At 42.0% G+C, this 27,785-nt stretch overlaps 1 protein-coding gene across 1 annotated transcript in view; it reads left to right on the top strand.

The window, feature by feature from the left end:
* LOC115382120 (ephrin-A2-like) overlaps positions 1-11,844 on the top strand; it is an 85,876-nt gene extending 74,032 nt beyond the window's left edge. The window contains exons 2-4 of the mRNA XM_030083780.1: positions 3,958-4,250; positions 6,783-6,848; positions 11,037-11,844. Coding sequence (XP_029939640.1) covers positions 3,958-4,250; positions 6,783-6,848; positions 11,037-11,161 — 484 coding nt within the window. The 3' untranslated portion in view covers positions 11,162-11,844. The remainder of the gene's footprint in view (positions 1-3,957; positions 4,251-6,782; positions 6,849-11,036) is intronic.
* Positions 11,845-27,785: the final 15,941 nt, after the last annotated feature.

Raw genomic sequence — 27,785 nt, 5'->3', positions numbered from 1 at the left:
TCCTCCTCCTTCTCCTCCTCCTCCTCCTCCTCTGCAGAATGAAGGTTTCCAGCTCCACGGTTGTTGTTGTTGTTGTTGTTTTTAAGAACATGAATATTCAGAGAGATGTGAAGTTTGATGTGAGTGTGTTTTGTGAGATCAATTGTTGCATCTGTCAGACGCTGACGGCCGGTGTGTTTTTGCTAAATTAAATTATGTAAATTGCAGCAACAGTGTGTCGGAGCAGCTGTGACGATGAATCCAGAGGAAACACAAACTCAACTCCATTATTTCAAGTTCAAACTGAGCAGCTACAGAATCCACTGTCTGAGAAATGTGTTGTTTACACAGAAAACAGACTGGGAAAAAAAAAATCACAGTTACAAACAGTGATGATCATCAACTATGAAGAACCTGTACTCCTCTTTTCAGTAAATACAACTCGTATACCATGTTGTGCAAGTTATTGAAAAAAACACTACTTGATTACAGGTATGAGCTACTTCTTTAGCAACTGGTGTGGTTAGTTTATTAGTTACTAGAACGTCAGATTCACCCTGGTTTGGGTTTGTTTCCGCAGTTTTCAGGGTCACACTCCCAGTAAAACTACCACAACCCATTTGGTTTCATTTCAGTAATAAGAAGAGCTCCCTCATGAGGTCAGTCAGTAACTTGAGGACTTGTTTTAAGACCTGAGGAAGCAGAGTCACAAAGAATCTGCAAGTAAATCTACTCCATGTCCTCAGAAGTGGAGAAAAAAAATCAGCTGTGAGCGTCTCGGTTTGGCTGCTCTGCAGGGATCAACCTGCTGTGAAAGGGAGCGCTCGTTTCCTCTCTCAGTGATTCCCGCGAGGGCGGGGTGTTGACACCGGCTTTTTGTGTGTGTGCCTGTTTTCCTGTATCAGCCTCATTACCTTCTCTCGCTCTGTCTCGGCGGAGTTGAACTGGTCCCAGCCGCCACTCCACGCTGTTGTTGTTACTGTATAAATACGGCAAAGGCTGCTGGGATACAATGACTGCTGAAACTACTTAATTTGTACTTTTTGGGGAAAAGTAAGACATTGTAATGTGGGTCAGTGCTCTGGGTAGGATGTATCTCATTGCAAACTGAATCAGGACCGGATTCGGTTTGCAAGGAGAAGCAGTAGGAGTTAGTTTCTGGATGGAAGTATTGAACCACATGTGCTCATTACTTCAACTAAGCAGCGTCTTTTACATCCTACCTTCTTTTTCCCGTCTCTAACACCTTCTCACCTTCAAGGAAAAGCTCAGCGTTTTACAACAAATGACATTATGAAAATATCTCTGACAATGTCATTGATTTGTTCTTCGAATGCTAAATTCGCTCATGGCCGAACGCAGAAAAGAGAAAGCTGCAGCTGATGAGACGCTGTGATTTAGGAGAGAACAGCAGACCGGAAAGGCGTCCAGCTGTGAGTCCAGCCTCCCTCCTGTAAACACCACGACGCTCTGATAAACAGTTAGCTTTGATTAATCGAGGCCTCGGGCCGTTTGAAGGGAAACGCACACACAGGCAGAGATTAATGGTTTCCATGTGTGTGATCGGGTGGAGAGCGGAGTCCTGAGCTGAGGGCCTGAAAAAACAGAGAGGCCACTGAGAAACATGGAAAAACTGTGACATTGCAACTGTGAAAATACTAAAATGTGTTTCTACACTCATTTCATTAAAATATGAAATGTTTTATGGCTTTGAAAGATTTCTTGCATTCTGGTTTTATATTTTGTTACATTTTTTCTTATATTTTTGCTAGTACAGAGCACAACATAGTTAATTGTCATTTATTTTGAACGTGTAACAAAAGCAACAAAAGTTATTTCAGTATGACGAAAAAAACATTTGAATATGCATAGTAGGGAGTGATGTTCCTGGTGACTCATTTCACTATTGACTAAACAAAAGCTTAAAGACTGGTCTTAAACACAAAAAAAGGAAGAAACACCTTCAAACCTGTAATTATTCATCAGAATTTGATAAATATTTAAAAATTGTTCCTGAAAAGTAATTTATTTTCAGATCTTTCTAAACCCGCCAGTCACTATCTTCATTATATACATCAGATTTTACTGTGAATGCTGCTGAGGTTTAAGGCTCTTCGCTCTGTGCATTACTCTGGAGGTTAGCACTGAGCAGCGAGGTATGCTTAGGCTTAACATCATCAGTTAACTTCCTGACCCTTAAGTGTAAGCAGACCTTGCAAGATCGTTGTCTTGATGAGTCGTTTTAACATCTGAAAGCAGGGGATCACCGTGTCTCTGGTTAAATAATGTGAAATTGGTCTGACTGTGGCTGCCGACCACTGTTAAGCAGGCGCAGTTGTTCTTTGCAGGTTTATATTCAAATGTTTGAGTCAAATGTGATTTTCAATGTCTGTCTTGAATTAATTTGTGATTCCTTTCATTCTGATACAGTCTACATGCTGTCTTATTTCCAAGATAATGTTTTTAAACTTCAGTCTGATAGATTAAAATAGGATAGAATAACAGGTTATTAGTCTTTCAGATAAAATTGGTTTGTTTCAGCAGCACACAGGCACCCTTATAACCACACAGTCTACACAACTCAAAAGTCCAATGTTTTTATAATCACATATGCAGACAGTCTGATTTCTGCTGCTTTCTGTTCTATCGGTGGGCTTCTGCATCACGGTTAAGGGTGAGTAAGTTTAGGGTGCCTAATTTCATCGATAAAATACACTGTATTGGGAAAAGGTATTTGTTGACCTGCCATCCCGCACATATGAACTCCCACATCCATATGCCATCCCGTTCTTAAACCGTATGATGTTGGTCTATCCTTTACTGCTGTAACAGCTTCAACTCGTCTCGGAAGGCTTTCTCACAAGGCTTTAAAATGTGTTGATGGGAATTTTGGACTGTTTGTGAGGCCAGGCACTGATGTGGGAGGAGAAGGCCTGGCTCTCAATCTCCGCTCCAGTTCATCCCCAAGATCAGGCTGAGGTCAGGACTCTGCAGGACAGTCAAACGGGATCATCCAGGTCTTTATGGACCTTGCTTTGTGCTGGGTTGAAAGAGGAAGGGGCCATCTTTAAACTGTTCTTACAAAGCTGGTAGAATGAAATTCTCCAAAATGTCTTGGTACATTGAAACTTTCAGAGTTCCTATCACTGGAAGTAAGAGAACAACACTCTCAAAACAAGCCCACTTCATAAACCCCTTCCACCCAAACTTCTCGCTTAATTCAGTGCAGTCAGACGAGTCTGGTTCTCCTGGAAACACCTGACCAGGACTGTCCATCAGACTTCCAGACGGAGAAGTGAGACTGGTCCCTCCAGAGATCAGTTCTCCACTGTTCTAGAGTAGGTGGTCGTGTGCTTTACGCCACTGCATCCGACGCTTTGGTGATGTAACTCTTGGAATGGAAACCATCCTTAAGCTCTCTACGCACTGTTCTGGATCTCATCTCAAGATCACATAAAGTTTTGAAGTTTGTAGCTGTGGACTGCAGAAAGTCTGTGACCTCTGTGCACTATGAGCCCGAGCATCCGCCGTCCCTGCTCTGTGATTTTTCGTGGTTTACCACTTCATGACTGAGTTGCTGTTGTTCATTTCCCCTTTATTATAGTTCTGCTAACAGTTGATTGTGGAATAACTAGTAGCAAGGAAATTTCCCGCTTGGCCTCCTGTCACTGCACCACACTGGAATTCACTCAGCTCTGCACTGAGCGACGCATTCTTTCACAAATGTTTGTAGAAATTGTCTGAATGCTGAGCTGCTTGATTTTATACACCTGTAGAGATGGAAGTGACTCAAACACCTGAACTCAATGATTTGGCAAGCTGCTCTCGCACTAGACAGAACAGTGATGTTTTTACATATGTATACTCTTCCTGAACACATACAGCCCGTTCAAGTCAATGAAGTTTGGAGTCCTTTACAAGTTAACGGTTTAAGCATTTTATAAAAATCCAAAACCAACATGTCTGTAACCTCTGCAGGTTTTTTCGGGGGGAGTACACAGTGGAGGTGGCCATCAACGACTACCTGGACATCTACTGTCCTCATTACGAGACGGCGGAGTCTGCCGAGCGCATGGAGCACTACATACTGTACATGGTGAACTACGATGGATACACCACCTGCGACCACCACCGCAAGGGCTTCAAACGCTGGGAGTGTAACCGGCCGCAGAGTCCCAACGGGCCCCTCAAGTTCTCCGAGAAGTTCCAGCTGTTCACGCCTTTCAGCCTGGGCTTCGAGTTCAGGCCAGGACACGAGTACTACTACATCTGTGAGTACTGCTGATGCTACTGCTGAGCTGCACTAAGTCTATGATAGGAGTGAATTGGCACCAACAGCACATAGAAGTCGAAGGTCGTGGATATTGGGCCTCTAGATTGGATTGTCCACCTCGCTTCTCTCACTCATTGACTTTAAAATCCACTTTGCTTCAGGGGCTTCAAAAAACAAGATTCTGACTTTGTTAAAAGACTTTTTTTTTTAATTTTTTTATTTAAAAGGCCTGTATCATGCTTGTTTAGCTAGTCCAAACCCTATTATTGGCATTAACATGGTAATAGTTTATTTTTGACGCTAAGGGAAAGTCATTTTGTGTTAAATAAAAGATTTTCGGGGGCTAATTCTGAAACCTGGAAGAGAAAACGCTCTGTTTCACTGAAAGTCCCGCCTCTGCCCCTGTGGACTTTGACTAACAGCGTACTTGAACCAATCAGAGCTTCAAAACAAATATGTCATGCGTTAGCTTCTCTAAGGGTAGCTTTAGCTCTTTAGCTCTAGCTTCTCTACATGCAAAGACACGCGAAAACGTCTTTTCCTGTAAGAAACTCACCAAGCGCAGACCCTTCAGACTCTTGCTCTTCCTTGATTGTTGCTTTCAGACGATGGTTAAAGTTTTTCTCCGTAATCGGAGATATAAAAAGCGGCAACGCTGATTGCCGAGGGCCTGCGGGTGGGGGTGGGTTGGGGGTGGGATGTCTCCTCAGTGGGAAATGCTAATCAGCTGCGTGCTGGTCAGAGGAGAGTGAGCATGTTGTCTGCGCGGGGTTGGGGTGGGAGAAGAGTGGTGGGGAGGAGTTCAACTTTGTGACGTACTTAGGTTTGAAGAGTTTCAAACTAGCTGTTTTCTACCCGAAGGGAGGGGCTGCTGTAGAGAGCAGCAGACTGAAAGAGATTACTCAGACATGCGTGGATGAAAGGAAATAACATTTTGGGGGTGGTTTTTAAGGGAAATCAACTTTGTGGCATGCTTAAAACCTTAAAAAAGTGGATTTTGCATGATATAGGTCCTTTGAGACATGATGACAAATTTCATCAATGTTCACACTCAAATAATCAACACAGTGGACATACAAACATTGCTTAATGTCAGTAACAAATAACTAATCTTTTATTGATTGCATGATACCCAAGGCATTCTGGGAAACACCACTTCTCAGGACCCCACACGCTATACTCTTTTATGCAGCGTATTTGCCCAGTTCAATCTGAAAAGAGAGCTACTGCTTAGCTGTTTTAATTTTCTTTAACGAACTGACTGCAGTCATAATAGAACATGTTGAATAAACTCTGGGAAGCCGATCTAAATGTGCTGCGTTGCTTTTAGACATTTTCTAACATAGCTTTGTTTTTTTTCAATCCATCAGTGTATTTTTTTTTAATTGATTAAAATGATCAATTAGGCATCTGGAGGCAGGCTCAGGTGTCTTCTTTTCTGTAAATCAAAAGATGGTAACTCTGTGTTAGCGTCTGTAGATTATTTTCTTTATTATTCCGCATTGTTTTAGTCCACTTGGATCTTATCAGAGGTTTTCTGAGCTGGTCTGGTTATCTTCTGGATCAAGCTTCTGGAGTGGTGTCATTGTTCATCTTGCTTCAGTAAGGTTGTTGGTTCAAAATCTGGTCTGGTCAAATATTTTCCAGTTTGTGTGCTTAAGTGAATCTGTCACCGCACTCTTGAATGAATTTTGTAAATAATCATGTGGGTCTTTGTGGGCTCTGGCTGCAGTTAGCTTCTTTTAGATTTCATATCTCTCTTATGTATATTTACTTTTCTCTAGGTCACAGCCAGCATCTCTGTTTTATCAAAGTCCCGTCACATTATTTGGCTTTAATCTCACTTATTTTGCAGCAAGCTGGTAAATCTTTTAGCTTCTGAGTTCTGTTAACTTAAAATCTGTTTGTAACTGTGCTCAGACTCCACGCTTTGATTGCATCCTCAATTAATTGTTGCTTTAATGTATAACAGCAAGTTCATCAGGTTCATTCACAGGTTTAATGCAGGTTAATTTGAATGTTTTTCAGAGGGAAAAAAAATCAAGTTTTTTGGCAATAAGATCAGCTTTGAAATCCCACAGAAACATGAGCTGCTGGCTTTTTCCTCCGTCTGGATGTAATTTATCCTCCAAGCTGGAAAACATTTGCTAAATTGTGTCTGATTTGGAGTGAAAGGCGTCCAGCAGAGACAAGACACAGGCAGTTTGTTTTAAATGACACTTAATGACCGTGCTGCAGGTTGAGAGCAGAAACATGAACAGCAGGTCAAACAGCTGCTGCTGCTGCTGCTGCTGCTAAGGCTGCTCAGAGGGTCAAAAAGCACAACATCCAGAAAACAGAGTTCACTGTGTCGCTTTTGGTGCATATCATCCAATATCCACTGCCACGATTTTCACCCTGCTGTTAAATTCATCTTCTCATCCAGTTGATTTTCAACTTAAAGTAAGTGTTCCTGTGCTGCGCTTCTGCAGCTGTTTCATATCAGAAGGAGTGTTTAATCTTTATCTCTGCCCTGTGTGTTTTTCTGTAGCGTCACCTCATCCAAACCTGGCCGGAAAACCCTGCTTGAAGCTCAAAATCTACGTCAAACCAACCAGTGAGTGCCACAAGTTTTCTTTTGTGAACAAGCTCAAATTTGAAGCATTTAAAGTTGCCTTTCTGACATCAAACTCTGTGAAATACTCAAACTCTCCTCCAAACATGGGCACTGTCATCCTCGTTCATCCACTGTGATTGTCGTGGTGATAGAACACTCACATGTCATGAAATCCATTTCAGACTTGAAACCAGCAGATCAACAGAAGTGAGCTCCCTCTAGTGGCCTGAGGACAAAAGTCATAAAGACCTTTTGTTTGTTTTTTTATTGAATCCGTTTGAAAATATCTCATGTCATCAAAGTAGTGCAAATCCTACAGTAAAAATCTATAAAACATGAAGTAAATATTAGCATTCCTTCATTTGATGGAAAAGGGCTGTTAATCTTTGAATGGTATCCGGATCTCTAATGCTGGAAGAAGTTTTACTGCACACCAGCCTGTTTTCCAGGCTCTTTTGGTAGTCTGTGTCTGACTCTCTCACTTTACTGCATCGATAATAATTATCTTTTGAAAAAAAAAAAAAGGAATTTGACTTCTGAGTAGAATTATTTTCATGATTTTGATAATTTTCATCTGGTTAACTTTGAATTGAAAATCATTCAAGGATTTATTGCCTAATAATTACCTTGAATGAGCCTCTAACTCCCTATAGTCTGCATTTCCTTAACTCCTTGGTCCACAATTAGTTTTGGTAACTCTGAAGATCAATAGACAGAGAATTCTTTTCATATTTTCTTCCATGAAATAACTATGCATGTCTGTTAGTTTGATTTCCTGTTACCTAGTACATTTTATTAACCTAATTTTCTTTATTATAATAATGATAATAACAGTAACATTAGTTATGTTTATTGTCTATTTACCTTCAAAATCCTGCTATTTTAGAATAATAAATATAATTTGGAATCACTTGACTTATCTGTTTAGTTAGCATTCAGTCAGCACATCCTTGAGTCCAGATTCCCAAGTTCCCAATAGGAGCCAACATTTGAATATGATTTGATGAGTTTGGGTGGCAGCTGACGGCAGGGTGCCCGGCCACCCGAAAATTAGGCACAGCTCTAGAGACACGGAATGTCACCTCACTGGGGGTTAAGGAACCTGAGCTTGTGAGGGAGGTTGAGAGGTACCGGCTAGATATAGTGGGGCTCACCTCCACACACAGCCTGGGCTCTGAAACCCAATCTCTCGAGAAGGGCTGGACTCTCCACTTCTCTGGTGTTGGCCGCAATGAGAGGCGGCGAGGTGGTTTGCTTATAGCCCCACAGTTCAGCCGCTATGTGTTGGAGTTCACTCCAGTGAAACCAGAGGGTCGCATCTCTGCGCCTTCGGGTCGGGGACAGGTGCCTCACTGTTGTTTCGGCTTACGGGCCGAACAGAAGTGCAGAGTACCCAGCCTTCTTGGAGTCCCTGGGAGGGGTGCTGGACAGTGCTCCGACTGGGGACTCCATTGTTCTACTGGGGGACTTCAACGCCCATGTGGGCAGTGACAGTGAGACCTGGAAGGGGGTGATTGGGACGCACGGCCTCTCTGATCTGAACCCGAGTGGTGTTCTGTTATTGGACTTCTGTGCCAGACACAGTTTGTCCATAACAAACACCATGTTCGAGCACAGGGGTGTCCATAAGTGCACTTGGCACCAGGACACCCTAGGTCAGAGGTCGATGATTTACTTGCTATGTCATCTGACCTCCAGCCACATGTTTTGTATACTCAAGTGAAGAGAGGAGCAGAGCTGTGGACCGATCACCACCTGGTGGTGAGTTGGATTCGCTGGCGGAGGAGGAAACCGGACAGACTTGGCAGACCCAAACATGTTGTGAGGGTCTGCTGGGAACGTCTGGCGGAACCCTCTGTCAGCATGGTTTTCAACTCCCACCTCCGGGAGAGCTTCTCCCGGATCCAGAGAGAGGCTGGGGACATTGAGTCCGAATGGACCATGTTCTCCACCTCCATAATTGAAACAGCTGCTCGGAGCTGTGGTCCTAAGGTCTCCGGTGCCTGCCGTGACGGCAAACCCTGAACCTGGTGGTGGACACTAGAAGTAAGGGCTGCCGTCCAGCTGAAGACGGAATCCGATTGAGTCTTATTGGCTTATGGGACTTCTGATGAGCTTTCTTCTTAGGGTGGCTAAGCGCTCCCTTAGAGATAGGGTGAGGCGCTCAGTCACCAGGGAGGAACTCGGTGTAGAGCCGCTACTCCTCCACATCGAGAGAAGCCAGCTGAGGTGCCTCGGGCACCTCTGCCTCCTGGACGCCTCCCTGGGGAGGTTTTTGGGGCATGTCCCACCTGGAGGAGACCCCGGGGAAGACCCAGGACACGCTGAAGAGACTATGTCTCTTGGCTGGCCTAGGAACGAATCGGGATCCTCCCGGAAGAGCCCGAGGAAGTGGCTGGGGCCAGGGAAGTCTGGGTATCTTTACTGACCCGGTCCCGGATAAGTGGTTGAAAATGGTTGGATGGAGTTTCCTTTTTTTATGGTCCAGCTACCATCTGAGATATATATTAAAAAAAAAAAAAAACCTCTCAGTTCAGTGGTTCTATGTCCAGTCAGCTTGTACATCTAACCAGTATCCAAATCCAGTTAGCTTCCAGGACTGGCTAGCCTCTGGTTCACGTTCACTCCACAGTCCCGAGTCAACTCTTTGTAACGTGTTAATAAAAGTTTCAGAGGAGTGAAATTCAGACGACATCTGAAGAGTCATCGAGCTCAGTCAGAATGTCTGTGAATCCTTAATGAGTCCTCCCTCTGTTCAGATTTAGCTGTGGATGTCAGTTTGAAACTGGGAGGTGAGAAGAATCCCAGCTGTCACAGCCGAGGCGCCAAGCACTTCCTCCTCACAGCTTTTAAGAGAATTTCCCCATCACCACAGAAAATGACGTTAATACAGCATCGTTGGCTGGAAAGCCGATTCAGCTTTCCTCATGGCCACAGGGGGAGGCTGATATAGTGGCGTAAACTCACTGAGCGCTTAAGTGTTCGTCATGTGTGGGGGTGGATTAATTTTTTTTTTTTTTTAAATGAACAAACATAAAAGCGGACAAAAGCTAATTAAAGATCCATTTAATACATTTGTGGTTTGAGGAACAATATGAATTTAACAATAACAGCAGCTGAAGCTGTAATTACCTTATACTTTATGTTACGGTAATATTTTTTTCATATTGCAGGATTATTATTCTATATTAGGGCTAACCATTCTGATCAGGGTGTATTCCTAATGCTTTAGATGGTTGAACCACTGAATTTGTCTGATATGTTACAAGAGATCAACACATCAATTCCAACAGTAAGAGGAACTGAAAGTCAGTACTTAAAGGTATCAGCCAATGATTAACATACTAGAGGAGTTACTTTACGAATTACTTAAAGTTACTGCCTCATAACAGTGATACATAAAACTTGCTGGTTGATATAGCGGTGGAGTTAATTACTTGGCAAAATAACCTGAATGGTGCTTATTGATCACATGCACTGGTTAATTTCACTCAAGTATCAGAGTTGCTTTACTAGTCATTGCACTGCAGTATTTAGTTACTTGACAAAATAATCCTTGTGTTTTTCAGGGTTTTATTATATTATTATATTGTATTTGATTTTTAGTCATCCGGTTTACTCATTAGAGAATTGATATTAGAAATAACTGAAAGTTAGTGTTTAAATAAATACATGGTTATTAGTTACCAGTTGAAATTTACTTTACTGGCTAAGAGTGATTAGTTGGTTTGAAAAGTGATGTGTATGTTGCTCAGAAATTGATTACAGGTACTAGCTGATTTGTTAAAAAATTCTGAGTATAACTACTAATTACTGCAAATAAAAAGTAATCTGTTATTTGGTGTGGAGTCATTACTTGATAATTCTTTATCATATTTATCTAACTTGCGTTTAAGTGTCAGGGTTAGTGTTCAGATGTTTGCTGTTACTAGTAACTAGTTACATTTTAAAGGAACCTGGTTTTTGTCAGTATTTGGCAATGAAATGACTTACTCCACTAATACTTACCGGTACTACTCTTACTGGTTTCTTCTTTAAAAAGTAGAGCTGTTCCATTACTAGTTCCTCAAAATAAAGAGAGACTAGTTACTTGTTGCAGCGACATTGATTACAGTCACATGGTGGAGCCCTTGACGGATTACCGCAGTAGGAACAGTTTTTGACTCTTTGTTCTCGCTCCTGTTTCAGACGACTCGGTGTACGAGTCTCCGGAGCCGTTCCTGACTGATGACACCACGGGCGGCTGCGGCGTGGCTCTGCCCTCCGCCATGTTGCTGGCCTTCCTCCTCCTTGTCCTCCTCGCCTCCTCGTAGCACTCCCTACTCTTCCTCCTCCTCCTGCCGCTTTTGCGAGGATGACTTTTCCCGGCCTCCTGACCTTCTCAGCCTGCACCTGAACTCTGCACGGTGCCTCAGCCAGTCAGAGGAGGCCGAGGCTGGCGGCGGGAGGAGCTTTGGAGCTTTGCGTCAACTCCACTTTTTGGGGTCGCCACTGCCCCGTGAGAGCGCCTCAGTCGAAAACTGAAAGGAAACTGATGCAGAGACAAAAGCTGAGACTCCACCGACTCCCCATGTTTCCCGTCCCACGAGACGTGAAGGCTTATTAATGCTAAAAAAATAAAAAAAAATAAAAAATCATGATCAGACCAGCAGATTCCAGAAAATGTTGCAAACTTTAATGACAAATGTTGCCACTGTACCAAACAACAAACATGCAAAAACTTATCCGCATATCTTCTTTCTGTTAATTTAAAAGAGGCACGGCTACCAGAGCGGGTGTGGCGTCAGATAGGCGTGAACTTTTGGGTGGGTGTCAGAGGGGCCTGTCCTTCTTTTAAAGACGACAACAACTCAAAAATAACAGTTCAGTTAGTTTAAATCTACATATCAGCCTTTGTGGGGATCTCACAAACTACTACTTCCTTATTCAATTTTATTTGAGAAAATAAATTCTGAAAATATTTTTAATCAACAGAATCGTAAAAACAACTTGAGGTTGAACTCAGCGGAAGTAATAAAACACTTTATTTTGCAAACACGTATTTATATTATCTATATCGTCATGTCATAAACCTTTAAAGTCAGGTGTTATCAGGACTTTTGTTCTGTCTCTCTAAAAAGTTGATGCAATATTTCAATTTGGAGTCCTTGAGTTCATTTGAAAAAAAATATATAATTAACTGGCTTTTCCTCGCTAAACTGATTCTTTCATACTGCTATATTTTGTGAATGAAATACGGCATTTTTAAATGACTGACTGTTTGCTATTTTACACATTCTCACACAATCAGTTAAAAAAAACTCAGCCAGCCAACTGAAGCATTTCTTTCTCATCGTCAGATCTGTAGAAAAGATGTAAAGAATAACAATGAACATATAAGACAACAAGAACATAAGACATTAAAGGAAAGCCTAAAGGGTTAAGATATACAACTTAAAATATTGGAAATTATGAAAACACTGATGAAAATAAGCAAATATAAAAATACTGGCTCATCTGTCATGCATGATTGGGAAAGCTGCTTCAATTATTAACTCACTATGTACTGTAATGGCTCCACCTGGAGGTCAGAAACTTACTAAACACATGATATGTTGAAAAAAAAAATCCCTGAAAGTTGAGGAACTTCCCATCTTTGCTTTAAGCCTTCACTCTACTTTAGCAAGCAAAAACAGTAAGCCTCAAAGCCAACATCTGCATCAAACCCAGGCATCAATTCAAAACACTCAGACTTTAAGCTCTGCAGCTGAAATGAACTTTTACTGACACTTTACATCGTTTGCAGCACACTTCAGTCTGCACTGATCCCTGAATACAGGCTCAAACTCTATATAACCAGCATTCATGGATGCCCAATGTCAAATTTTTGATACTATTGTAAAACTGTTCCTGCTGATTGTTGATATTTGCACATATTTGTTTCTAACTCCACCTGTAGAATAAACACACAATATCTGCATGTCTTACAGCAGTCGACTGGCGAGTGCAAACATGAAATACTGTCTTCATGGTACAGGACATATTCATCGTGTACGATGGTGTCACTCATCCAACTGTAATTATAGCATTATTTGATATGTTGTCATGCGTCAATTAAAAAAGTAACCTTCAGAAACATGGAAGCATTTTTACGTCCTCCAGACGAGGTGAAAGTTGAGTTGGCTGAAACATGGAGCTCTGTGGAGTCCAGCCTCAGCCCTTCAGACAGGACTTCATCTTCACCATCATCCTCATCCTTTGTGTTACATGGACGGCTCTGACCACGGCTCCTGGACTTCTCCGCTGACAGCTGCAACATGATGATGTCTGCACGGGAACACCAGCAGAGACAGACGGACAGACTCCATCGCTCCCGGAAACGTCCGTATCTATGTCTCAGACATTTCCTCTTTTTTTTTTTTTTCTTGAAGTTGATTACAGTCATGGAAATCAGTCACCTGAAATAATTTTATATAAAATCGATAAATGCTTGAAATGTGAAACCAAGAGGAAAGACCCAAATTAATATGCTAACAAAATATGGCAAAAATATAAAGGATCAGTGTAATTTTATCCATTTATCACGCAAACAAGTCTTGCTAAGAGTCCAGTGAGCATAGCTTCATAGACCTCATGGTCAGAATAACACACAGCCTTGTAGAAGACCACAACAGGTAAAACTAAGTTCACAGACTTGAGAGACGAGCTACTGCAACCTCATGTTCCCAACGAAAGGAAAGAACTTCACAAATATATGGGAAATTTTAACATCGCTGCACAGATCTACTGGGCTATTGTGGAACAGGAAACCATGAGAGCAGCTGCTAGCTGCTAGCATCTCTTCATAGACTAATGCGACTCTTAATACCTGAAATATATGTAAAAGTAACGTGGAAAATCACTGAGACGCTGTAGTGTACCTCCATTGCGGATGGAAAGAGCAGACATAAGGTTAAAAAAATCTCCAATTGGAATAACTAATGTAGCTTCACATATATATATATTCAACAAGCTAATATGACTTTACAGACAGTATAAGAAGGCTAAAATATCTTCAGTGACCTTTAAGACAAGCTAGCAGCCGGTGGGGCATACTAGCACAACTTAGAACCGATGGCTTTGCTCCTGCACCTTTAACGATCTCCATGAAAAGCTAGCTTACCTTGACAGGCTAAAGGAGCAAGTGGAAGTATCTTGAGAAACATTTGTTTAACGTAATTGTTTTGGAGATTTCTGTGACTGTGAACTTCAGCGTCAATGCCGAGGTCAAGTTTACACAACAACGTTTCAGGTGAAAATTTACTGTTTAGCATTTTCATGTCAGAAAAGTTTCGCATTGACAAGGCGATGTTTTGAAACTGATGTGCGTTTACATGGCAAACAACAGAAATGCTGAAAATAATGTTAGTAGGGCCACTAGTTGTTTTGTTTTTTTTTTGTAATGGAACCATACACATGCAAAGAGAACAGTACGTTATAAGCATTAACAATGTTAGTTCACTGACATCGAATGAAAGTTGGATTATTATTCTGGATGACTGTCAACAATAAAAGGAAACTGTGGACTGGGAGTCATGACTCTCTGGAAACAAACTATGGTGTACTCATGCATGTGCAGAACTATTTACTATAACCGTGGTGAGCATGTGCAGTAGCAGCATTTCAGAAAAGTTGCATTTTTGCTCGTTAATACAAAGACTTAAGTCAGACCTTTTTCAGAAGTTGTGTTTTTTTTTTTTTTTCCTGTTTACAGAGATGGAATCAGAGCAATTTCAAAAAAACCGTTCACCTACTGTTGTGTTTTCAGTGGCTCTGAGCACCATTGCCATGTAAGTAGAAGCTTTGAGTTTTCACTTGAAAACGTTGTCATGTAAACAGGACCGATAAACAAAACAGATTAATAAAATAAAACTGACTTCTGTCCAGCTGACAGCCTTTTATTTCTGTAAAATTGCCAAAGACTCTTGTAAGACTTTTCTATGTGATGCTTCTTTCTGGGGGTGGGAATAACAACAAACAGCAGCTAGGAGTCAGCTTGGCCCTGCCTTCTTTGGATATGGGCATCGGGTCATTTGTGGGTCTACAATGTTATTTTCTTTTTTCTAAATTGTGTTGTTTTGTTGTAAAACATGAAAATGAATGTTCTGCGCAAAATACAATGAACCAATCAAAATGGCCTTTTTCCCCCCCACTGGTGCTGAATTTTTAATGACAGACGGACGTCGACACCGTGTTGTGGAGGTGAAGCTTTTCATCCGATCCCACACCTTCCTGTCTGTTCTTGTCTTCATGCCTTCTCTCCATTTCCTCAAATGGAGGATAGCATGTCTTTGTTAGTGAGTAAGCAGGGGTATGCTGGGAAATGCAGTATATATATATATATAAATATATATAATCCTATATATAGATATAAAATGATGGCACTGTGATGAAGGAAGGTCAGATGATGTAGCACTTGGACTTGAAGCAAACAAAACGTAATTTCTTTGTTTTGAAAATTTTGTGCCATTTCTTTGTTTTAAGAAAGATTCATATGAGATATGAATTGCAAGGTTTGAAGGAACCCGTCTGATGTTTGTTGTTGTTGCTGTTGTTGTTGTTGCTGCTGCTGTTGTTGCTGTTGCTGTTGCTGTTTTCCTCCTTTCTGTTCCTGCTTGGGTCACAATGCATCTGGTCCCTGTACTGTGTGTTCTGTTGGCGAGTGATGGTTCGGTGTTATTTTCTCAGCTCTTTTCCTTTCTATGTGTTGCTGGAAACTTTTTTTTTTTTTTTTTTTAATGTGATATCTGAAGGAAAATGTGGAGAAAAAAAGTTCTGCTGTTGGTTTTGTGGGCGTGTCTCTGGTTTACAGTGAAGACAAACCTTTTTCTACATCCAAATGTCTGCATACTCTATTCTTTAAAGACAAAAAACTCTGCTTTTTGTATATTTTCTTATTGGATGCTTACAAAGTCCTGATGTAAAGAATGCTTTTTTTCTGATTGGCTGAGAGCTAAAGGAGGGATCAGAGGTCACATTGGCCTCTTTTGCATGAGGAGGAACCTTTTAAACTTAAAAAAGACCTTTGAAAAATGTCATTAACTGACTTTACTTTGAAGACGCTTTCAGAGAAGAAACAAAGAATTGTATGAATCTGTGTCTGATGAATTCACCACCAAATAAAAAGAAAATTACACTCATCATTTGTCTGTTCTGGTTACGTAGATAAATGTAGAAACTCTTTTCTGTTATTTTTTCCCCATGAACCATTATTTCAAACCAAGATTTGATGCATGCTTTATATTCATTTTGACAACGGAATTATTATAAATCACTTTTTTTGTAATTAAACAAGTACAAGCTTCCTTTCACACTTTTAAATAATTTCTGTATTTTGCTGTTTTTGTTACATCAGCATATTTTTTGTGTTTTAGGATGTAGATGATGTTTTTCTAACCAACTCATAATGCATGCATGTATTTCCCAGAAAATTCTATAATATAATATATCTGTTAACTATTAAAATATTAAAATTTCATGAAAAACGCATATATACATATATACAACCATATATATATATATATATATATATATATATATATATATATATATATATATATATATATATATATATATATATATATATAATGTGTGTGTGTGTGTGTGTGTGTGTGTGTGTGTGTGTTAACATAACACACATGTACTAACAGTTAAAGTGTCTGTTTAACTTTTCCAAATACAGATCTGAAATATTTACATTTTCACACCTGAATCATCATTTTAACCAAAACTGTTTTGAAAGTGTATAATAAAATATGTTTATTCATCCTTTTATCTTCTGTTCCACCTTACCCTGTTAAGGGTCACGGGCCGCTGGAGCCAATCCCAGCTACACCTGGACAGATCTCCAGTCCATCACAGGACACACCACACACACAATCACACCGAGGGGCAATTTCGGTCATCCATTAACCTCACATGCACACACAGGGAGAACATGAAAACTTCATAAAGTTCCCTCTCTGAGACAAGGGCACTAACTACATCACCATCACATAACCTGTGTTCATACATTTTGTTCAAATTTCCAAATTATCTCAAGATTTCTAAAGATGCAAAGACAAAAAATACTCAAAGTACAATGTAAAAAATAAAAAATCACAAATAAAGAAATGTAAAATTCAAGAATATGTGTGTGCATGCATGCGTATTAAGATTGTGTTTGAAATATCCGAATAAACTTTGAAGGAGGAGACAAAGAAGACGGAGGATTGTGGCTGCAGTCCAGCTCTCACTGCTGTTCCTCCATATTGTCATTATTATCTCATTATGAGGTCAGGTCGTTGTTTCTCTGTGTTTGGGCGGAGGCCAGCTGAGTTTGGCTCCACGCCCAGGCTTCATGTCTCCACCAGTTGAGGAGGAAGAGGAGGAGGAAGAAGCAGATGAGGAGAAGGACAAGGAGGAGGAGGAGAAAAGGAGAGAAAAGTAGAAAGAGGGGGAGGAGGAAGAGAAGAAGAAACAGGAAGAAGGGGAGAAGGAGGAGGCGGATGAAGAGAAGGGCAAGGAGATGATGATCAGGAAGTGGAAGAGGAGAATAAGAAGGACGAGGAGGAGGAGGAAGAAAGGACGATACAAGAACAATGCAGAAATCCATCTGAGTCAAACATCCATTAATTCCTCCTCATAAACCTTTAACATCATTGTCCCCTTAAAATGATTTTACATCACATGAAGAGTTTTAAAATGTGTCCAGTCTGCATAAATAAAAGTTTTTAAAAACAAGCATTTAAGTGACATTTGATCATTTTCACTTCCAGTTAGAGAGACTATCATCCGAGCCATATGGCTGGTTTGTTTGATTCTTATGAGAACGCAGAGCATCATGTCTTCTTCCTCAGGGTCAAATCAACCTGACTGCATGTATTTCAGTGGCTGTTTGTCTTTCAGCAAAATTTACCTCAAACTTAAAAATTCAAAAGCCAAAAGTATATATGGTTTATGCAGGCAAACGGTCAATGTCCACACAAAGCCACTGCGTTTTGTCTCTTTTCAAGTTTTGTTTCCTCAGTAAGCAATCAAAAGGAATAATCGCCTCCCGCTGCCTCAAAACAGCTCCCACAGTTACGCTGTGAAAATATTGTGTCACAGTTTTGAGAAATATGTGAAAACTCAGTAATGAATGGACAAAGCTGCTCATAGACATGATTAATCCCATAAAGCATTGTCTGACTGAAGTACATGATTTTTTTGGTGTGTATAAATCTGTACAGAAATCTGATCCCTTTATTCAGAGTTCATGTAAACAGGAAAATCTGATTTCTCAACTGGGAAGAATTCAAGCACTGAGCAAAACAGAGACAATATTAATGTAGCTAAAGCTGATCTGAGCAGCTTTTCACTATTTTCCAGTCAGAAAGCAGCAAACTGTTTATCACCGTTCTTTTAACATTTTTTTGGGTTATTTTTTTTTTTTTTATGTGTTTGTGTCCTTTAACGTTTCCTCCAATTTGGCATTTTTTCAGGTCTTATTATAATTTAAACCGACAATATTGATTATGTTAAGATTGCTTAAGTGCAGGGAACTCACTAATTTATTTGAAATGAGTGGATTATCTTAAGCTGACATGGAAACTCACTATTGAATTTTTTAAAAATTGATCCTGATTTTCATTCCTTACAACACACACACACACACACACACACACACACACACACACACACACACACACACACACACACACACACACACTCCTCCGGGATGGTTTAGGTCCACGGGCCACATGTTTAACATTCCTGCAGCAAGCAGTTGAATGAATTAAAAAACTCTTAATTCACCTTGACAGCATGATAAGTTATGTTGATCACAATTTCCAACTTCAAAAACATTCATGAAACAAGTTATATTCAATCTGGATTTTTTTTTTTAAGTGTCAACAAGAAATTTCTTTTGTTCACTTAATGTCAATCACAATTTTACAATTTAAGTTTGATTGAAGTATAATTCGAAGTATTTTAAATACATTATTTAACACATAAACACGAAAAGCAATGAAACCTGTCTTAAAATTATAGTCCAGATTTGTTCAGCCAACACATCATGTTGCTGCTTCACTTTTTCTTTTAGGCGCTCAACTTCTGCCCCCATGTGGTGAAATGTCAGAAATGCTTTTTGACAGATCACCGATGAATGCCTCCAGATTATATGCGGTGAAAGCAGCAGTGCGCAGGGATGATTAGCCGAAACTAACAGATTTTAATACACCTGAGTGATATTTCATGCATGAAGTAATGTGGTAAGCTGTTCGGTGTGCTTGTAAATGTTTTTTAAAAGGCCTGTTTGTCTGTTTGTTTGTGGCTATGCCTCCCAATCTGGATTTTAAGATCCTAATATATTATGTGTACCTGTTTTCCGTCTGAGGAAAGGTTTCATGTCGTTTTGTGGATGTTTTAGTGTTGCAATAGGTGTTTTGACCCTAAACTCTCTTGTGGTTTTCCATTTACTCTTATGGGACGCTTCTTGTGGATATTTTGAGTGAAACTTGATATATTTTTGATTGAGTTGCTGGTATCAGGGGCCACGAGGCCTTCGGAGGACCGCCAATGGAGCTGGACCCACTGCACTTAAAAAAGAAAGAAAGAAAATTAGTAACTTTTGCTAAAAATTTATAATTTACAGACGATCTGAGGAAATGCTCCAGATAACTGCAGTTGGTATTAATCGTACGTCATTAACGCTGACATGTCTTCCCCTCTACTGAATCCAGAATAGCCCCAAAGTCAAGCTGAGCTGTGGGGCCACGTCAGTGTTTGAGTATCAGAGAAACACAGCTATGTCCCACACACTTTATTACATCTGCCATCATCATATATCAACTTCACAAACATGTTCATGAAACAGCAACAAATACTGTTCGCCACATTTCATCCAGTTTATAATCAGGCCCATAAAAAGTTTAAAGGCAAGTTAATGAATGACGAATATTTCCCTCCAATCAGTGCAGCACCAAGGGAATGCCATGAAGCCTGTGTGAGTGAATGGTCCGAGGGTGCAGAATGGCGGCCTTGCTTCTGTCAGTCTACCCCAGGGTAGCTGTGGCTACTTGCATAGCTTACTACCACCATGGGGTAAGGAATGAATGAATAATGCAATTGTAAACTGTCTTTGAGTGTCCAGGAAAGTGCTATATAAACTCAATGCTTCATTGTTATGTTTTGAGCTGTGAGAACCAAACCCTAACTGCTGGTAATGCTGCTGTCTTCCATTCTGACACTCAAAGGTTCCTTCCCAGCATGTGTGCAATTTCTCAACCTGAGCTGAAGGGAGGGTTTTTAAAGGCAGGAGGTCTCCAGGAACCGAGAAACAGACTTGGACAAAATGGACAATCAAACTTTAATATTTTCATAAATGGCTGACCACAATGTTTGGACAAGCTGGCAGGACGACGTCATAAGGAGGGTACGAACACTCGTCCAACATCATCAGTAGTTCAGGCTGTCCATTATTTTCACCCTATGAGGACTGGAGGGCGACCAGTAGATCCTATTTACAATCTTACATTGCACCACTCTAGTTCTTAGTTTCTGTCAAGTTTTCTTGCTTTTTGTCAAAATACCAATCCATTCTAAATGAGAGTCTAAGTTCAGACTTCAGGTTACCATCATTGTGAGTAAAACTTTTAAGTAAGATGGAATAGTATTGGCCTGTGGAGGCCTCATAGTCTGGGCCAATTATTTTCACTACACAAGAAAGACTATCAGAGCTCGGGGCGCCGTTGAAGGAGAGCCAGTGGGTGGGTTTGGGTCTGATGATCACAGCTGCTGTGATGAGGTGGAGAGGAGACAGAAGATTGCAGCAGTCCTTCTCTGAGTGAAACCACGGAGGGCCATGATCTGGAGGAAGACAGTGTGCGAGGTGTCGAAGGCCATAGGCATAGTAGCATAGCAGTGAGCTTGGAATGCCCAAGCCCCCCTGGCCAACAGGTTTTTGCAATTTTGATCAATTAAGGCAAAAGATACACACTATTCCAGAGAATGTTATGAAATGGTACCTGACAGTAGAATACACCAACATGTCTGGTCAACTTCCCTTTCTAATTTTAGGTCTTGTCTAACTTGACAGAACTTTATTTTTCTTATAGATGAACTGTCAGAATATTATTAAAAAGACATCTTTTGCTCCAGATGTTTGCAATTTTCCAAGCTTGAAGTATCCATGAGATAAGTATCGTTTAAAGTCTAGTGAAAACATCTTTTTTTTTTCTTTTTTTTTAATCTTTTTACCTGTCTTGTCCAGCAGCAGAATGATGGTCTGACTGCAGTAGTGTCACAGACAGATTTTCTCTGTGTAAGTGTAAGGATCCTCTTGATCATGTGATTTCTTACTTTATTTGTTTTCAATACTGCTACAAAATATTGCTGAACCTGATAGGGGGACAGAGAGACAGGAAGAGAGAGAGTGTGAGGACAAACAAACACACAAAAAAAAGAGAGGAGATAAGAGAGCGTACAGATACAGCAACGATTCTTCAGCTGGAGCTGGCACTCCAGACGACCGGCTACCACACCTGCACAGAGATTTAATAAAGAACATCCTATGGACTACCTTTAGGAGGCTTGACAGATAATTATCCAGGATGCGCAAGCTGAGGATCCAGGCATCAAATTACAAGCCAGAGCAGAAGAAGAGAGCTAATACAGCCAGCCAATAGTCTAACTCTCCACAAGACAACATGATGACTGGGTCCTGGGGGTGTGACGAGACGAGATCTCGAGCCACAAGCGGCAGCTGTGGCAGCAGGCAGCGGCGGACTATGGTGGTGACGGCGGCGGGCTGTGGAGGGGAGGGCGGTGGCTGGCACAGCCAGAATGACATCAGAGTCTTAAAATATCAGCATAGAAGATGACTCCTCCACTTTTGAATGGTTTGCATATTTTGGGTCCACAGTGGAAATAATGAATGTCAACCGAGTGACAGGAAGACATGAAAAATATGTCAGAACTGTAAGAAAATAATACTGTACTCTATGGTTAACATGAGCATTGTGCACTCTGTACTGACAGAGGAGGACTTTGGTGAAGGTTTTGCATATACTTTACAATTTACAACTCTACAGTTTACATATTTGGCTGTTGTTCTTTTTTCTTTTGTGTTTTACTGTTGTTTTCTTTTTTTTTCAAACAATGATTCATTGTTTAATTTATTGTTTAATTTATGCTTACATGAAATGAAGTGCAAACTCAAACTCAAACTCATGGCCGAGGATTTGACCAGGCAACTTTGGAAAGACATCACAGATAACAAGTGTTTCTCTCTGCAGTGAATGATGAATCTACAGACATGAGTGACACCGCTCAGTTGTGTATTTTTATTTGGATGGTTTTTACTGTTGGGACAGTCCTGACCATAAGAGAACACTCACGAGGAGAGGACATCTTTCAGTCTGTCAAAAACTTTATTGAGAAAGCTCAACTCCCAGCTGTGCAAATTGGAGTCCGTCACCACAGACGGAGCGCTCGTGATGGTTGGTTGCTTGAATGGGCTTATTGCCAAGTGCAGAGAGAACGATGGTTTCGGTGATTTCCTTAATCACCATAATCACCACTGCATAATACACCAACGAGTGTTGAAAAATGCTCAGACCTGAAAGAAATAATGGATGTTGCAATGATGACAGTCTGTTCTATTCACACCAGATCTCTTCAAAGACTGTAATTCCATACACATCTGGATAACGCCAACAGTGCCCACGCAGAGTTATTGTTACACTGTGATGCTAGATGGCTTAGTCGACAAAAATTCCTGCAAAGATTTCGAGACCTCAGTCCGGAGAGTGTTTTTTTGTTTTGTTTTGTTTTTCCATGAAACTAAACATGCAGAATAAAACAAAATAAATGATGGTCAGTGGCTGCTAGACTTGGCAATTTTCACCGATCAGACCAACACGTTGCATAACCTTAATCTAGAGCTGCAAAGAAACGACAACACTGTGCTCAATATGATGAGCTCAGTTAATGCTTTCAAACAAAAACTGCATCCTTTCTCCTCAAAGCTCCAGTGCCATGATTTGGCAAACGTCCAGAACCTCGAAAATGTTTCACTGTTTGAACTCTTCTGGAGTGGAGGATGACATTTTGTCACTACAATCCAACACTGAGCTGAAATCCAGAGCTCATGGACAGTTCTAGAACTTACTCACAGAAGAAAAGTGCCCCAACATGAAGAAATGTGCAACCTCCTTGACTGCATTATTTCGCTCCACTTATTTATGTGAGTCAGCCTTTTCACACATGAAGATCATGAAGTCCAAGTACCAACATGACTGATGGTCAGTTGGAAGTGTGCTTGAGACTGGCTGTACTATGCATCCCTGGGTGATTCCATTCAGTGTAAGTCATCAGAGTAAGGTAATGACAACAAATGTACAGCAATATGGGTTCACACAGTTACGCAAAGTACAAGAACATATATGGCTCATACGAAGAATTCTTCATATATTTAGGAATAAGTATATGTTCTGCAATAGGCAGATCCTTTTAACTTGGTCATTTTGTAAGTAACTTGCATGCTGAAAAAGTGTGTGCACCCGTGGACTAGAAGGAAGAGAACTTTCCTCCAGAGAGCGAACCACTGTTGTCAGTTGACACCCCTGCTCCGCGGGAGCCCATGGCACAGGACGAACCAGGAGCCGCTGTCCCCAAGACCAGAGCGGATGGCAACTGCAGCCAGAGAACCACTGACCCAAGAAGCCCCCACCGATCACACATCAGGAGGAGTGCAGGCGAGGGCAGACAGGGGGAGCAGAAGAACCCAGACCCAGGGTTCCCCCTGCGTTACTGCGTTACTAAACCATGCTTTTGTTTCCTGAGACTGTCGCATGATAATGTCGTATCAGTGGCGCAATATCAGTTTTGGACAACCAAAGATATATATGATATAAAAAGTGAGGGGAAAAAAATGCGTCCGCTGTACAGAGCGTACAGAGTGCATGGAAAGAAAGCTTTCATCTGTGAAAAATTCCTCCTTCAATCTGAGCAAGCACCTTGCAAGTCTGAAAAGGAAAATCAATGAGGAACCCACGAATAAAACCACATGTCCACTGTGGAGATCACATCCCCACCCAGGAAACCTCCACTGTGTAGACCATATGCCCGCCCGGAGAACCTCCGAGGACCCTTCTCCTGATACACATGTGAAATCACACTGAAGAGCAGCAGGACTGAACTAAAGACGATCATCACTGTTTATTGTTGAGAACTTGTTTCCCATTTGCACTGAGGACTGAAACTTTAATTTTATTTCTATATTTCATTGTTTGGATGCTAGAAGGATCCACAACATTATTTATTTTATTTTTTCATTTTATTTTGTTCAAATGATGGAGTATACACAAACAATAGTTTTATGTTTATTCTACTGGAATATGTAGAAATATAACTTTATTTTATTAAAATACAGTGGATGCAATGTGTATAAAGTTAAAATATTGAAAAAAATTTAATTAGGACACTTTTATTTGATTGAATTTTGGATCATGATTTTATATGATGGAATATGCAGAAGGAATAGAATCAGGCTGAAAACTCTGTTGCTTCAAAGCCAGGGCCGGCCCTAGACATCTTGGGACCCTAAGCAGGATACCTTTTGGAGGCCCCACAATGCAAATTATGGACAGTTAAGACACAAAAGCAGATCCATCCATCCATCCATTTTCTACCACTTATCCGGCGCTGGGTCGTGGGGACAGCAGTCTCAGCAGAGATACCCAAACTTCCCTGTCCCCAGACACTTCCTCCAGCTCTTCCGGAAGGATCCCAAGGCGTTCCCCGGCCAGTTCCTCCCGGTGGGACATGCCCGGGAAACCTCCCCAGGGAGGCGTCCAGGAGGCATCCTGAAGAGGTGCCCGAGCCACCTCAGCTGGCCCCTCTCGATGTGGAGGATTAGCGGCTCTACTCCGAGCTCCTCCCTGGTGACTGAGCTCCTCACCCTATCTCTAAAGGAGCGCCCAGCCACTCTACGGAGGAAGCCGCTTATATCCGGGATCTTGTTCTTTCAGTCATGACCCAAAGCTCATGACCATAGGTGAGGGTGGGAACAGGAACCGGTCGGCCTCAAAGAAATTCTGGCAAACCATCCGGCGCCTCAGGAGGGGAAAGCAGGTCTCCACTAACACTGTTTACAGTGGAGGTGGGGAGCTGCTGACCTCAACTGGGGAGATTATAGGACGGTGGAAAGAATACTTTGAGGACCTCCTCAATCCCGTAGCCACGTCTTCCATGGAGGAAGCAGAGGCTAGGTCCCAGTAGCCTGGCATGCCAGACTGACCTCATATGTTACACACAGAGACATCTCCGTATCTCCGTGTATCCCTGAGCATGGAGAGACAGTCTGGCGTGCCAGGCTAAGGTCCCAGAGGAGGACTAGTCCATCACCCAAGCTGAAGTCACCAAGGTGGTTGGTAAGCGAGATTCACCCTGAGTACCTTAAGTCTCTGGATGTGCAGGGACTGTCTTGGTTGTCACATCTCTGTAACATCGCTTGGCGGTCGGGGATGGTGCCTCTGGATTCAACCATAGGGGGATGACACTCCTTAGACTCCCTGGGAAAGTCTATGCCAGGGTACTGAAGAGGAGGATTTGACCAATAGTCGAACCTCGGATCCAGGAGGAACAATGTGGTTTTCGTCCTGGTCACGGAACACTGGACCAGCTCTGTACCCTCCATAGGGTGCTAGAGGGTTCGTGGGAGTTCGCCCAACTAGTTTACATGTGTTTTGTGGACTTGGACAAAGCGTTGGACAGCGTCCCTCACGGTTACTTGTGGGTTGTGCTCTGGGAATACGGAGTCCGGGGCCCCTTGTTAAGGGCTGTCCGGTCTCTGTATGTGAGGGTCGAAGGCGGTGGTTGCTTCGTTCTGTCTCGTTACTGTAAATATTGACATATTACCATTATGCTTATTCACTGTTTTTACTTTTACCGACCAATGTAACATCTTGAAGCCCTCTGAGGCAACTGTTGTTGTGATACTGGGCTATACAAAAATAAATTGATTGATTGATTGATTGATTGATTGATTGTATGACTGGAGTAGGAGTCTGGTCCACATTGCCGGCAATAAGTCGGACCTGTTCCCGGTGCATGTTGAACTCCGGCAGGGCTGCCCTTTGTCAACGGTTCTGTTCATCATTTTTATGGACAGAATTTCTAGGTGCAGCCAGGGGCCGGAGGGGATCCTGTTTGGGGACCACAGGATTTCATCCTTGCTTTTTGCAGATGATGTTGTCCTGTTAGCTCCATTGAACCTGGACCTGCAGCATGCACTGGGGCGGTTCGCAGCCGAGTGTGAAGCGACAGGGATGAGGAGCAGCACATCCAAATCCGAGGCCATGGTCCTCGACCGGAACAAGGTGGCTTACCCTCTCCAGGTTGGTGGAGAGACCCTTGCCCAAGTGGAGGAGTTTAAGTATCTCGGGGTCTTGTTCATGACGGGGGACGGGTGGAGCGTGAGATTGACAGGTGGATCGGTGCAGCAGCCACAGTAATGCGGTCGTTGTATTGGTCCGTTGTGGTGAAGAGGGAGCTGAGCCGAAAGACGAAGCTCTTGATTTACCGGTCAATCTACATTCCCACCCTCACCTATGGTCAACAGTGTTCATATCTGAAAAATGGATCAGGATAGTGTCTTCAGGAATTAGAGACAGTAATAAAAAACCTGGAAAGGAGTCTCCTCCTCTAACCTGGGCTGTATAGATAGGGTGACCAAGCGTTGTCGTTTTCCCGGACATGTCCACTTTATACTTCCTGTCTGGGGCAAGTGAGATACATATACAGCAGTACACGTTCGGTGTTCTTTAACGTTGAAAATGTCAACTGATAAGGAGTGTAGGGATATTTCTGTGTTGTCAGATCAAGCGGACAATCTTGACGCAACACACAAAGACTGATACCGGGAGAATTTCCAGAATTACCGGATTTCAGGCTTGCAGCATGACCCATACTTGATGCCAGCCAGTCTGTTCCAGCCATGCATGGCTGAGACTCAAGAACTCCCAGTTCTGGAGTACGCGGACATTTACTGTTATCTAATCGACAGTTCTTCGGCGTAATCGAAAGCAGCGATGAAGCGTACAAGAGCCTGGATTCCTTCAAGTATTCTGTTTCTGGCTTTGTGGGAGCACTGGTACAGTATCAGATCGGCAACACGGACAATGTTCCTGTAAAATCTAACCCCATGTTTCCACTGGACGTGACGCAAATTTTTCACGCGATGAGATTACATACATAGTCAATGTAATGACGCGATTTTCACTCAGTCTTGGGCGACGGGTGGCAGGCCGCTTCATCGCTCGACAATTGTCGCTCGAGTTAAAATAATCGAGCTTTTCAAACGAATTCATGCCAGGACAGCCTATCAGCGTGGAGGTCTTCACGGACGTGCTGATGTAGGGCAGCAGGGCGCCAACCACCAAAACAGTTGGCGTGATGAGGCAGCAGGCAGCAAGCAGCAAGCAGCGTGCTCGATTTCATTTGTTCACCGCTTCTGGAACCGGGCGTCAGCCTGAAGTAGCGCTGGAACCGGCCATGGTCCAGGCGCAGCTCCTGCAGAAGACGGTGGAACTCACCGAGCTCATAACCACTTCCAAAGGGTATCATGCATCCAGAAGTGATGCCGGCGCCTCGCCCGCAGCCAACGCTGACTTCTCTGTGCCACATACAGAGCATTGTGGCAGTCGGAGCCATCTCAATCTCAGTCTTTATTTGTAAAAGCACTTCTCATATTCATAAAAACAACGCAAAGTGCAGAACAGTAAAAACAGTCATAAAAACAAAAAAGAAAAAAAACGCACCGTCAATCAGTATGCACACACACACACACACACACACACACACACAGGACACAGCGATGAGGAGGGTTGTGATGTTTCCGCAGGATGTTTTGTTTTGCATATTTGTACCAGCGATAACATTCAAGCGCCTAGCATG

The sequence above is a fragment of the Salarias fasciatus genome, chromosome 23 (genome assembly GCF_902148845.1).
Source record: "Salarias fasciatus chromosome 23, fSalaFa1.1, whole genome shotgun sequence".
Lineage (NCBI taxonomy): Eukaryota > Metazoa > Chordata > Actinopteri > Blenniiformes > Blenniidae > Salarias > Salarias fasciatus.
This window is presented reverse-complemented; position numbering and strand designations above follow the sequence as displayed.